The 13,873-nt window shown below is 36.9% G+C and overlaps 1 protein-coding gene across 2 annotated transcripts in view; it reads left to right on the top strand.

The window, feature by feature from the left end:
• The window catches only part of LOC127634959 (guanine nucleotide exchange factor VAV3-like), a 102,295-nt gene that overhangs the window by 78,370 nt on the left and 10,052 nt on the right, over nt 1–13,873 (top strand). For both annotated transcript variants that reach the window (XM_052114736.1, XM_052114738.1), the window contains exons 20-25: nt 1,550–1,680; nt 5,053–5,124; nt 6,764–6,798; nt 7,553–7,669; nt 8,169–8,256; nt 10,069–10,171. In XM_052114736.1, coding sequence (XP_051970696.1) covers nt 1,550–1,680; nt 5,053–5,124; nt 6,764–6,798; nt 7,553–7,669; nt 8,169–8,256; nt 10,069–10,171 — 546 coding nt within the window. The remainder of the gene's footprint in view (nt 1–1,549; nt 1,681–5,052; nt 5,125–6,763; nt 6,799–7,552; nt 7,670–8,168; nt 8,257–10,068; nt 10,172–13,873) is intronic.

The raw sequence follows: 13,873 nt of genomic DNA, 5'->3' as shown, positions 1-13,873 counted from the left end.
GTCACTTTCCAGATGCCTTTTATGTTGGTTAAAGCATTGAAAGTGCTTAATGCTGCTGAAACCTTGCCCTTGCGCACAAAGGTTCTTGGACTAGTATGCAAGCAAGATGCTTTCCTACCAAGAGATGCATGCTCATACTGTTCTTTAAAGCATCTTCAAAGGCAGCCAGCTATATTAGTAAGTTCAGGGCCTGGATGATCAACTGGGCTGGAAGGTCTCAGCTGCAGCTTATTGTGTTAAGAGGGTCTGAACTCTCCTCTCATCGTCTGAACAGTAGAATACTGTATATAGAGCTCCAGCAACCAGCTGAGACCATCACTGTGACCCTTCAGCAAAGCAGCCTTAACACCACCCTCATATACACCAACATTCTCATTCAGAGCTCACTGAAGCGTCTGCACAACTGTCCGCTCAGCATAGTTCTCCTGCGGTGCCAGACCTTTGCATCCAATTACCGGAATGAATCAAATGTCTGTTATTTCTAATTAGAGTAAATAGCCAGACTGCACATCTGACATTAATGGTCAGCTTGTCTTTACATATACACTCTTGCTCTGATGTTGAGGTAATTAATGCAAATAGGTTTATATTATGTTGTAATAGAAAATGGGGGTGGGGTGGGGACGTGGAACTAACTTGGCATGCAACAATAGCGCTTTCTTGTGAAGTTAAAGGGTCAGATCACTCAAAAATGAAAATTATGTCATTATTTACTCACTCTCATGATATCCCAGCTGTGTATGATATTATTTCTTCACCATAACACATTTGAAGAAAAAAAATATATATCTTCACTCAGTAGGCCCTTAAAATACAAGTGAATGGAGATTTCTCTTTTGAAGCTCCAAAAATCACAGACAGTCAGCATAAACATCATCCATACAACTCCAGCTTTTAAATAATTGTCTTATAATGCAACACGTTCCCTTTTGGTGCGAAAAAGAATCAATATTTGTGTACTATTTAACTCTAAATCAGCGCATGTGACATAATCACGATGGCACATGAGATACACAAGAACTGATGCATGTGCAACACACCGGGAAGAGCAACACTGTTTACCACTGAGTAGTAGGGACGCTGTAGAGAAGCTTTGTCAGTTTTGGTTTTGATCGGTAGTTGTATCTGTTTCTTTACTCAGAATGGTACGATGTCTCACCCGGGAGGAGACCATGAGTTCATATCCATAACGTGCTAATGTGAATATGTCACACAAGAGACTGTGTGAACTCCACCCTCTCGTGAAGCTTACCGGAAGCTATGGTTTATAGTTAAAATGTACTGAAATATAGATTTTTTATTGATTTGTTTTTGCACCAAAAGCAATTGTATCGAATATATTGAATTTTCATTTTTGGGTAAACTATCCCTTTAAGTGAGATGAGTGTCTTGTAGGAACCGTTAGCTGATCACCACAATGTAGGTGTTTTCTAGTTGAGCTATGCTTGTGGGAAAATTTCGTCCTCACAGTATGCAGTAACAAAAGCCTGACCCACACTCAAACACAAAACATCAATTTTATTACCTTTGAGTTTTTCTTTCTTTTCAGGTTTGCCTAAAATGCTGGTCATTCGCAATTATTATGGGGTTCCAAGCCCTCTGTGTGGCCCGCCACTCAACATCAAAGTCGGTGATGTCATCGAACTGATCGAAGCGAACGTCCGCAGCTGCTGGTGGAAGGTGAGACGGTTTTTAATTTTAGGGACGGAATGCATTATCGCATCCATCTATGATGTTTTTCAATAGTTTTTCTATGTTAACATGGGTAAGGTGGACGTTTTTGACCGATGTGCCTTGTCTCACTGTTTTTGCAGTGTCTTGTGAAGAAGCACTGCATTTTTAAGGTTCCTTGTCAAGTTAAGAGAACATAAACTTTTAAAAATACATCTCAGGACTCTTACGTTCTGTTTTATTGTTTTATTGTTGTTGCGCTGTGTCAAGCTTTTTTAGTGCAAAAACGCTTTCGGTCTGAACCGGTTCCTCACACACACACACACACACACACACACACACACACACACACACACACACACACACACACACACACACACTCAAGTCTGCAAATTGAATGCTCCTCATGTTATTTGCCGTGGCAGTTTTGTTATGCTAAGCAAAGCGTGACTGGAGATGAAATGCTCACTAATCCTTCCCTTTGTCAATGCAAGAAAGGCATTAATATGGGTTGTTCAAATAAGGTTTCATAGCCATACAAAAACAACTCAGAGCAGGCGACACGTGCATGACAACAGGTTTTATTTGCCACATTGCCATTTGATAGGAGGTGTTAGGAATACATGCATTGCACTGACTTAATACAAAAGAAAAACACACAGATTTAGACGAATGACTGGCTCCTTGAAGTACAATACTAAACACTTTCACCTCCCGTCTGGCAAGAGGTACCGAAGTATTCGGGCCCTCACGGCCAGACTGTGTAACAGCTTCTTCCCCCAAGCCATCAGACTCCTCAATACTCAGAGACTGGTTTGACACACACGTGTCCTGAGTTGCACTTTAATTACTGTCACTTTATTACTGTCTGCTACCTCAATAACTGCTATGTGCATAGAACATTATCTCATAGTATGTTATGTTTACATTTTTAGAAACTGTCATCTTTTTGCACTACTGAGTACTGGTCGGCGCTGCACTGTCTATTGTCCTGTTCATTGTCAGAAATTTGTTGTACTGTCCTGTACTTTTTGCACATGTTGCACGTGCACTTTATATAGGTATATGTAGGTTTTTTTTTATAGGTATTTTATTTTGTTGTGTTGTCTCATGTGGTCCTGTGTTGGTCCTTTGTTGTTTTTATGTAGCACCATGGTCCTGGAGGAACGTTGTCTCGTTTTGCTGTGTACTGTACTAACTGTATATGGTTGAAACGACAATAAAAACCACTTGACTTGACTTTCAAGTAAACTTTTGCTCTGCTATCTAACAAAGAAAAAGCAGATATCTCATTAATGCCTCAATTGTGCCTCCAAGACAGCAATGAGATTTTATGGAAAGGAAATGGAGACTTTGGTTTAAGTATATTAGTATTTAGGTGATTAGGCTATCCTTAAAAAAAGTTCCCAATTATCTCACATGTGTTTTCTCTAGAGTGTTTTCTCAACAATGTCTCAAACGGTTGCACAGATTTGCCAAGATGCCAAAGTCTGCTATCAAAATGTCAAAGAAATATGAACCCTAGTATGAACCCTAAAATGAACTCAAATACAAACTTATCTTTGAGCAATTAAATGTTCCTCTGAGATAGCACACAAAAGCCTGTGCAGTCCATCTTGACACCCATTCTTCTGGCTGGGCTATTTATGTGCTAAGGCAATGTGAAAGCCAGCCAATGAGTGTCCAGACAGCCTGATAATTGGCAGAGCCCAGTGCGCAGTCACTAGCCCCTACATCCCTCTGCATCAGACAGGTTCAGCTGTCCAGAATACTTCTTCCCAGCCATGTTTTAACATGTTAATCTTGTTCTGCCTCATTTTAAGACCGCCGTCTGCTGCAGGCTCCAAACACCCAGCTGTTTCATGCACACAAACGTTGTTTATCTATTGATTTATTTTAACTCATGCAAAATTACACCGCCCTGGTCACCCGAGACCTCCTAATATCCAAGGTCCTGTGGCGGCTCCGGATGAAGCTGTGGACAACTAGAGTCCTTGTAGCCGTGGTAACCCGGAGACAATTATTGCAACTCTGGTGCCTAGACAAACGCAATCACTCATTGTAATTTCTTTTGGGCCTTTTGGCTGCCATCTGTTTGATCTAACAGGGTTATGAGTTTAATCATTATTAGGCCTTTATCTGCGCAACAACCAATAGTGGAGCGCCATTCAAGAATGCTAATAAAATGTCAATACACTAAATGCATTGGGGGGTGGGGTGGGGTGGGGGGTGGTTAAGGATCCACTTACAAATAAAATGTGTACAAGGAAGAGGAAGACAAGAAATTCACTCTCTGAGTCTTCCTGGAAGATTGTTTGAGGAGAAGGATCTGAGCACTTCCAGCACTTTGGGACTTATGTCCCTGCTGAAAAAAACTGCTCAGACCAGCGGGAATTTTGTATTTTATTTAAATTAAAAGGGCTTTAACATCATGCTGAGAATTTGCTTTATTTTTTTCACATAGGCTCCATCCCAATTGGCATCCCACAGTTACTGTATATACAGTGCACTAAATATTTTGCTGGTAATGGAAAAGTACATACTTTTAAGTGTGCAGTAATACAGCACGCAAGTATTGAGACATACTACCATATAATAAAATTATTGATACTACAAACCCTGTTGCGTACTATTTGCTCTTTCACTCATTGCCATGTAGCATCTAATTTATTTGCTTTAAATTTCATATTACTTATAACATTTAACTTGTAGGTTTTTGTATTTAAAAACTGAGGCTACTTTAGCGGTTATTCAGACCGAATGTGTTCTTGCAGTAAAGAAGAATTGCTAGATGCAGAACAACAAATATAACAGAATGCAAGTGTCTTGAGAAAACTTTTTTAAAACTTATTTTTAACTTCTTTTTAAGTTGACATGGCATCCCTAAAAACGTGGCTCTCCTGCGTGAGATGCTAAACAAAAAAAACTATACTTACTTAGATAAACAAGTATATCACAAGTATATCTTGGCATTGTCAATGTAATGCAATTTGGAACACACTAACTTTAATCTTGCACACTGTGTATGATGGACATTATGTCAATATTCCTCTCTTCTTCCCTTTCATTGGCTATTTATCTGCCATTTATACTTTTTTTCATTAACTTTGTTTTCCTTTTTGTACAAAAATGCTCCACACACATACAGTATGTCTAAACTATCCAGCATATTCAATAAACAGTCTCATGTCTGTATTATTATCTTTCAAACAGCAGGTTTCCCCATCGTGCCGGAATTATTGTATTCTCTCAAGACTTCAGTAGCTCTGATTAACTCTGGCTGTAAATTTGTACCATGTAGTGTTAAGTACTAATTGTTACTGAATTATTATGAAGGAGTTGCACAGCTGAACGTAAAGTAATTATCTTCCATGGTTTCAGGGTAAAGTCCTGGCAAAAGACTGTAAAGAGGTTGGCTTCTTTCCAAGCGACGCAGTGAAGCCTTGCCCATGTGTGAGTACAAATTCTAACTTATATGATAATATTAAAACTATTCTTTATACTCAAACAACAACAAATATGCAAGATTATCAAGGAAAGGGAGATTTGTCTGCATACTAGCTTCAGGTTTGCAAGCACCAATTTACAGGTGCATCTCAAAAAAGCTGAATATCGTGGAAACGTTTTTTTCTGTAATTTTATTCAAAAAGTGGAACTTTCATATATTCTAGATTCATTACACATAAATTGAAATATTTCGAGCATTTTTTGGTTGTAATATTGATGATTTCGGCTTACAGCTCATGGAAAATTTTGAATAAAGGATATATAATACAGAAATGTCGACCTTCTGAAAATGATGTTAATTTTTTCACTAAATACTTGGTTGAGGCTCATTTTGCACAAATTACTGCATCAATGTGGCGTGGCATGGAGGCAATCATCCTATGGCACTGCTGAGATGTTATGGAAGCCCAGGTTGCTTTGTTCACAGCCTTCATCTCGTCTGTATTTTCCTCTTGACAATACCCCAAAGATTCTCTATGGGGTTCAGGTCAGGAGAGTTGGCTGGCCAATCAAGCACAGTAATACCATTGTCAGCAAACCAGTTTCTAGTAGTGTTGGCACTATGGGCAGGTGCTCAAGTCCTGCTGGAAAAGGAAATCAGCATCTTCATAAAGCTTGTCAGCAGATGGAAGCATGTAGTGCTCTAAAATCTCCTGGTAGACAGCTGCATTGACTCTCAACTTGAGAAAACACAGTGGAACAACACCAGCAGATGATGATGGCACCCCAAATCATCACTGACTGTGGAAACTTCACTCTGAACTTGGAAGCAACTTGGATTCTGTGCCTCTCCACTCTTCCTCCAGTCTCTGGGACCTTGATTTCCAAATGAAATGCAAAATTTACTTTCATCTGAAAAGAAGACTTTGGACCACTGAGCAATACTTATTTGCAATAATTTGTGCAAAAGGAGCCCCAACCAAGTATTGAGTGCATAAATTAACATACTTTTCAGAAGGTCAGCATTCCTGTATTATAAATTCTTTGTTCTAATATTTTGAGATACTGGATTTTTGATTTCCATGAGCTAGCTGTAAGCCGCAATCATCAATATTACATCAAAAGAAAGGCTCGAAATATTTCACTTTATGTGTAATGAATCTAGAATATATGATAGTTCCACCTTTTGAATTAAATTATGGACAAAAATGAACTTTTCCACAATATTACATTTTTGTGAGATGCACCTGTATTGTTATTTGAAAGTCAGCTGCATTATGGGTTACTGTTTGTTTATTGCAGTGCTGATATGGCATGTGAATAGCATGTTATCACATATGTCACTGACCCCTGCCATTAACTGCAGGATGGTTTATGGCAAATGATTTATAATCGCCTATGTTATCTTTATGAGAGCATTTAGAAATCCACTTGTGGTTGTATAAAAGATACAGTAACTGGGGCAGATTTTGCCACTAAATGGAGCTGTGTTGTCCCAGACTTGAGCAGCAAGTTAAAAATAAGAGAATCAGGTTGTGTGGAATTTCAAGAACAAAGGCTCTTGAGTATGTGCGTGCTCTACTTTCTTTCATTCTCTTTTTATCTTTATCTCACCTCTTTTTTATATACCTCTATCCCTTTTTAGGTACCCAAACCGATTGACTATTCTTCCCAGCCTTGGTAAGTTCTTTATTGTCATTATGAGAATTATTTGATTTTTAAATTTATTAGCATTTTGAATTTTTCTTAAAGATGTTGGGCTAAAAAATATTGATATTCTTATTATTATATAAATGTTGTATACATTATATAAATTAATATTTAAATGTTATAATAATTGTGTGAATCTCACAAAGTAACATCCAGGTCATAAACTGAATGTTACAAATATATAACATTTTATATTACTAATATACAAAATTATATTTGATATAAAGTAAATAAAGCCCATTTTTACAAACATAAACACTTTTTGCACTGTTACATTATTTGTATGACAATAAGGCACAGTAAATACAAATGAGCTTTTTGTCACAATGCAAAATATAATTTCTTATTTATTTTGATGCAGGGGTGAAATTTGATCTTGACAGACATTTCTTGACCGATTTTGAAAGAATCAACAAATTGCAATACAATCACACTTTTTGTCTGATCAAATGCTACCTATCACAATCTGAAGATACAGTATCATTAATATTAAAGCCTGCAACAATAGCAGAATGTTTTGGTAACCATATCTGTTCTCTATGTTTATTCATAAAAACATTTAGCAATCATCTGAAAGCAATCAGAGAGTGCTATTGAATTCCAAATTACCTGCATTTGACTTTTTGGGTGCTGCGAATGTTACCTGTGAAACCACAGGTCAACACCATTGCTTTGTCAGCCTATTAACCTCGTGTTTGTCTCTGACATCTAACCTTGCATTCAGGTTCGCAGGCCCAATGGAGAGGCTGCAGGCAGAGGCCACACTGCTAAACAGGCAGAGCAGCACATACCTGGTGCGTCACAGGAGCCGAGAGTTTAACGAGTACGCCATCAGCATCAAGTGAGTCTGAGTGATAACAGAACAGCAAAGACTCTGAAAATACTTCATAATCAGTTATTTCACAGTTAAAGTGATCACTTACCCAATAATTAAAATTCTGTCATCATTTACGTACCCTCATTTTGTTGTCCCACTTCCTAAACAATAGTTTTTTGCTTGCCACAGATTCTTCACAATTCACAAATGCTGTTCAAAAGGGTGCAGTGATTGTGTTAGTGTGTTAACAAAAGGCACAAAGACACCAAGGCAAAAACAGATACATTTTTTAGAAGGCCCCTTTTTAAGACAGTCCTGCACACTTTCTCTCTGAAACATGTGAGCTAGTAACTTTTAATCCAAGGACTAATGGAGATGCCCCACCCCTTGCAATCGACCCCTTTGCCCTGCATGAAAGCTCTTTGCCCCATGCATTACTATGGCAGCTTCCCATAGGGGATAGGCCACATCGATCGCAATGATCACCAGAAAATTACTCTCATCATTTATTCATGGCGCACAGGTACAACAACGAAGTGAAACACATCAAGATCTTAACAAAGGAGGGATGTTTCTACATTGCAGAAAACAAGAAGTTTGGAAGCATTTTGGTGAGTGCTATGTTTTGTAATAAAAATACAAAATATTTTCAGGTTTTTAACAAGTATATTAAAGGGATTGTTCACAGGAAAAACTAAATAGTTTACTCACACTCATGTTTTTCCAAACACGTACGACTTTCTTTCCTCTGTGGAACACAAAAAGAGATGTTAAGCAGAATGTTAGTCACCATTTACTTCATTGTATGGAAAAAGGATGCAATGAAAGTCAACAGTTTGGAACAACAAATGACAGAATTATTTTATTTTTATTTGTAAGTTAATTACAGTGTGTGTGTGTGTGTATGTATGTATGTATGTATGTATGTATGTATGTATATATGTATATGTACATATATATATATATATATATATATACATATATATATATATATATATATATATATATATATACATATATAAAATAAAAAAAAAAATATTCAGATAATTAAAATGTATTACATTCTTGTAGCAGAAGAGTTAATCATTGATAAAACAATATAAAAGTGGCTTTAGAATACAACGTATTGTTTACTACCATATTATTGATCATAAGTCAATCATTGGCACACAGTTCACAGCAATCCATTTCACAAGTGAATTTGTCAATCATTTGAAGATTTATTATGAGGGCTTGTTTAAGAACCCGTCAATTTACACCTGCGTCAGACATTTTTTATTTTTTTTAGAAACAAGCCAGGGGTATACATAGGGTGAATACCTGGCTATTGCTCTGTTGCAGGTCAGCAGACCTGATTTTGCCGGACAATGCGGGACACAATGGAGAGATAACTTACTATAATTGTACTAGGTGAATAAATATTGATTTTATATTAGATGTATTTTTGCAGTGATGTTAAATGTTAATGACGGCGCTTGTGAACGTCACTCAGTTTGGCATAAGGTCTACGATACAAACAAATTTTAACAGCTCAGACCTACTCAATGTAAATATAATGAAGTGAAAATAATAATATAATCGTTAAAGAGCACATTTCCAAATAAGCACATCAATTCCATTATTAAACACTAGAAAGATTAAATGCGTTCTTACCGGATTTAGTGCATCTTGAATTTATTTATTTTTTGTCTGATCTGGCTGCTGTGAGTAGGGCCTTCTCATTTATTATGACGGTAGAACTCCTGGCAGGTGTAGGTGTCACAATTAAACACCTACACCCGAGACCCGGTTGAGACACAATTTAAACCCTGGTCACAATTGTAACCAGTGTTTACACTGGTTACAATTGTTTACAACCAGTGTTTACAATGGTTAACCCATTAACCCACTATTTGATGAATTTTATTTGCATTTTCAAAAACGCATCAATTAGTATGTTTTTGTGTGCATGTGTATGAGGGTGAGTTTGAATGGTTTATGAGGAAATTTTACAAGGGTATTATGCTAGCAATGTGGTTTATGATGACATTTCTAGTTTTCCCATAATTAAAATGAAAAAATGCTATATATATATATATTGCATCATTTGGAAGATTTCTTTAGTTTTGTGATGTGTTTACCTTCTAAATGGCATTATAAAATCACCCTGAATTACCCTGCTTAATGCCTCTATTCTCTAGAAATATCAAATGTCTTTTGTCAACTTCTTTTGAAAAGGCTTTTAGATTCGATTTCACAAATGCCAGTTAAATAATGTTATTGGATTTTAAAGGTGGAGTCACATTGAATTTGTTCACATACTTATTTTTTTACTTTCTCTTTTAATGGATGTAGATATTTACCCTTTTATGAAATGACATCATGTTTTGTGTACATATACTCTATGTGTGCAACTCATGTGTGTGTGTGTGTGTTTAATACAGGAGCTGATTGATTATTACAAACATCACTCTCTGCGGGAAGGATTCAGGACACTTGATACCACTCTACAGTTTGCCTACAGAGAGCCGGAGAACGGAGCCAACAGTATGTACTACGCCTCCCCCTAACCAAAATTCTAAACATAACAGAAATCACATTGCTCTTTTTATTAAGGTTTAGAAATGCGTCTGACAAATAAAAAAAAAAATTTGTAATTGGTCTTTCATGTCAAGTAGCGTTAAAAACTTGACATTTCTCCCAAAATTCCTTAGGAAATACACTGTAAAACATATCTGTAATTTCAATGATAAAAATTGAAATGACAGTAAAAATGCTGTAAAATATGCTTTAAAATTGTTTTTATATATTTATTAAGGCAATACGGTATGTTGAAAAAATCTTTTTGGTGTAAAAAGTATGATTTTCCCATATAATTAACGGTTAAAAAGTATATTATGTTTAACAAGAGAGTACACATAATTTTTACGTTAAATTATTATTAAAATTACGCTAAAAACTGTAATTGGGCATTCCCAGATTTCCCTGCATGACCCCATATTTCATTATAGTTTATGAGAATAGTTGTTTCTTCTTATTTTTATGATCAGTTATGTACTTTGGGGTGTTCTGTGTTATATTTGATGAAGTTTAGTTAATGTTTAATGCATACTTTTAATTTCACATGTGTTAACCTGTTGGTGTTTATTGTTTTTGTGAGTGACTGAGCGCTGTCTCAACATGTTTATTGCTCATTGCTCTTGGAAGGGAATCTATTGATGAACTTCATGGCATCATGTGCCCTTCTGTAATTACTACAGTGAATAACAACACATTATAAAGTGAAAAGCAGATTTTTACAGATTCAGAAGGTTAATATATTAAGTTTATCATTTAATAATGTAAACAATGGTAATGCACCATAAAATATACCTCAAAAACAACCATTTTAAACTGTAAAAGGTTGTTCTGTAAAGTTGTTTATATTTTTTTTACTGTATATTTTACATACAGAAATTGTTCTGGCAACCACAGCTGCCAGTTTTGTTTTGGTAAAAACAGAATTTGTTTTTACAGTGTATAACACAAATTAGTCTATATTAGACACTGATTAGACTTATTTTTGCCATACAATAAGAGAACAGATTTAGATAATTAATGTGGATAGCATTGCACAAATAATTTGATGTTTGAAAAATTTGATAAAGACTTTTGATCGCAGACATAGGTTCTTTGCAAATCCAAGAACAGTCTGTGACATTGTTGAGATCTTTTCAAAACAATAAAGGAGACACATGAAACAATTTGCATTAGCAAAAGACTCCATTTGATCTTCATACAATCTCATTGCTGTTTTGGAGAATTTATTTCCTACGGGCATATTTATGCATGTTTTATATATAAAACCCCCAAGCTGTTTAATCTTAGTTTGATTATAAACAATAATTCATGGTAATTGAATTATTTGTGAAGACTTTGTACTTGTTTAGTATTTAAAAACATTATGACATTGTTGTGACATGGCTGCGGTCACCAGGGTGGTTGCTATGGCATCTGTTTCTTCATTGAAGACATTTGAGTTTTTGATGCTCATCTGAGAGCTCAAAGTATTTCACTTTTTTTGAGACTAATACAAAAGATTGCCGTGAAAGATTGTCAGGTGTGCTGTGGAACATTATCAAATTCCACAAAATAAAAGTGTGTGAGTGCACTTCTGTCTACACAATGCAAACAATTCTGGCCATGCAATTTCCCACATTGTTGCATTCTAAATGATGTCTGCAATCCTCAATGCAAGAATGCTCAAGCAATGTTCTTTTTTCATGACTACGGTCATGGCGGAGCAACATGTCATAGTAACAATGGTGGAGAATCTTGCTGTTCAAGTTTAAGTTAGCTAAACTGTTGACATCCCTTTAAGAAAATGTTCTGGCAAAGTTGCCGCAAATTTTCTGTAAATGTGCCGCTAATTTAACACTCATTATTTGCTATTTGTGGCAAATGTTCGCTAGAAGTTTGCAGTGCATTACTGGTGGTGGTGAAGTTGGCAAGTTTGCTGCAAAGCTCATTTGCATGTGAAAATAACAAGTGGCAAGTTTGCCAGAACTCTCGATTTTTATAAGAGCTAAACAGCTAAAGGCTAGGGTAAACTTGGTTTTTCCATGTGCCTCTTCGTCTCTCGCATAGTCAAACCCTCAGCCTTTCAGAGAATACTTATTTAACCATGAGCCCCAATAATACCCAAAGTATTTTTCAGTACTACTGAAGGAAGCTCTGAGATCTATTCATAGTTTGGTGGTTCATAAATATACTTGTGAAGCTCCTTGGATATCTGAGAGTTTCCAGGAATATTGTTTACCAGCTGCAATACAGTAAGGAGTTGAAAATATTGAGCAGGGGCTGTTAGTAAACCCTGAAGCTGCACTTAGATTGTGGTCTGAGAGTATATGGCTCATTGCAATCAGCGCTTAGATGAGATTTTATTGTAGCTCCATATGTCACTGAAAGGGATCCGAGAAAGAGGGCGGACTAACGCTCTGCGAGGGTCTTGTCGCAATTGGGAAATGCTGACAGATTGCAAAGCTGTCTTTTCCTCTTGGGGAGACGTCACTCAAATACTTCACTAAACAAACAAAGGGGATGAAAGCGATTCAACAACTCCAAAGAATGAATTTCCCAGCATGCATCACTGCTATTTTTCTCTTCTCTTTTCTCCAAGGTCCATTCCCATGCAGCACAGCTTCCCTCTATTTGGATTGTATTTTGTCTTTCTCTCTGCTTGTGTGCCAATAAATGCAAATCATATGCAATTGTTTTGGCTGTCAGCGGCGCAGGAGTCTTTCTTGTAAACCTCTGCACAAGACCTTTAAACTACGCAAGCGGTCGGGAAATACCACATACGGAGCACTGGGGCAATGTTGGGGTTATGCAGCAAGGACGTCTACTCTAAGTAGTAACATGACCCTGTGTAGGCACCATACAGCTAGGGAGTTTCAACAGAAAAAATCTGCATTGCAGAAGTGAAATATTCTGAAAATGCCTTCAGTTCTCCCTAGGTACCTCCTGTGGTTGACCTCCATTAGTTTGAATTGAGAGCCAAAGCTTGTTTGTGTTCACATTTTTTAATGAGTATTTAAGTACACATTTATAAATAGAACAAAGCAACAGAAGTCATAGCTGACTGTTTTTGTTTTTAATCTATTATTCTTAGTGTGGTCTTGGTACCAAACAATCAATACTTTTAGCATTCCTACCGCCATTGAATATCCCTGTATATTTGCATTATGGATAAAATCAGCTTGCTGAAGATAGGGGGATGGAGGCTGTTGGAGAGTTTGCAGAATAGTGGGTGGACGAGTGTTTGACTTTCTTGAGCAATTCTGGAGTGACGTGGGTGTAATCTAAAGTTTCTGCCTGTTGCCCATCAGCAGCTTGGACATCACAGGTTGGCTAGTGGTCAGAGACAAGGCCTTTTGGAGACACAGCATGTGCTGATGAATAAATTCATGGGCTGGTCTAGACTCAGTTTGGGCTGTCCCTTTAAAACTTTGAACAGCTGTTTAAGAAAGACACCCTGAGAGAGGCTGAGATGCTTCTGAACCCAGTCAGAGTATAACCACTTGTCAGAGATTGCGAATGGATGAGCAAGAAGGAGAGAGAAAAATTAAAACAAGAAGAGTTTGAGAGCTATGTCAGATAAATCAGTTCGCATTTAACACTGTGGTGTTCGAATGGGGCCGAAGGGTTCTGAGCATGGTACGTTATGGTTCCAGTAGCATTTCCACTTGGGTATGGTATATGGATGGATTT

This window comes from Xyrauchen texanus, chromosome 42, assembly GCF_025860055.1.
Source record: "Xyrauchen texanus isolate HMW12.3.18 chromosome 42, RBS_HiC_50CHRs, whole genome shotgun sequence".
Lineage (NCBI taxonomy): Eukaryota > Metazoa > Chordata > Actinopteri > Cypriniformes > Catostomidae > Xyrauchen > Xyrauchen texanus.
Note: the sequence above shows the minus strand (reverse complement) of the source record. Positions and strands in the feature narration are given on the sequence as shown.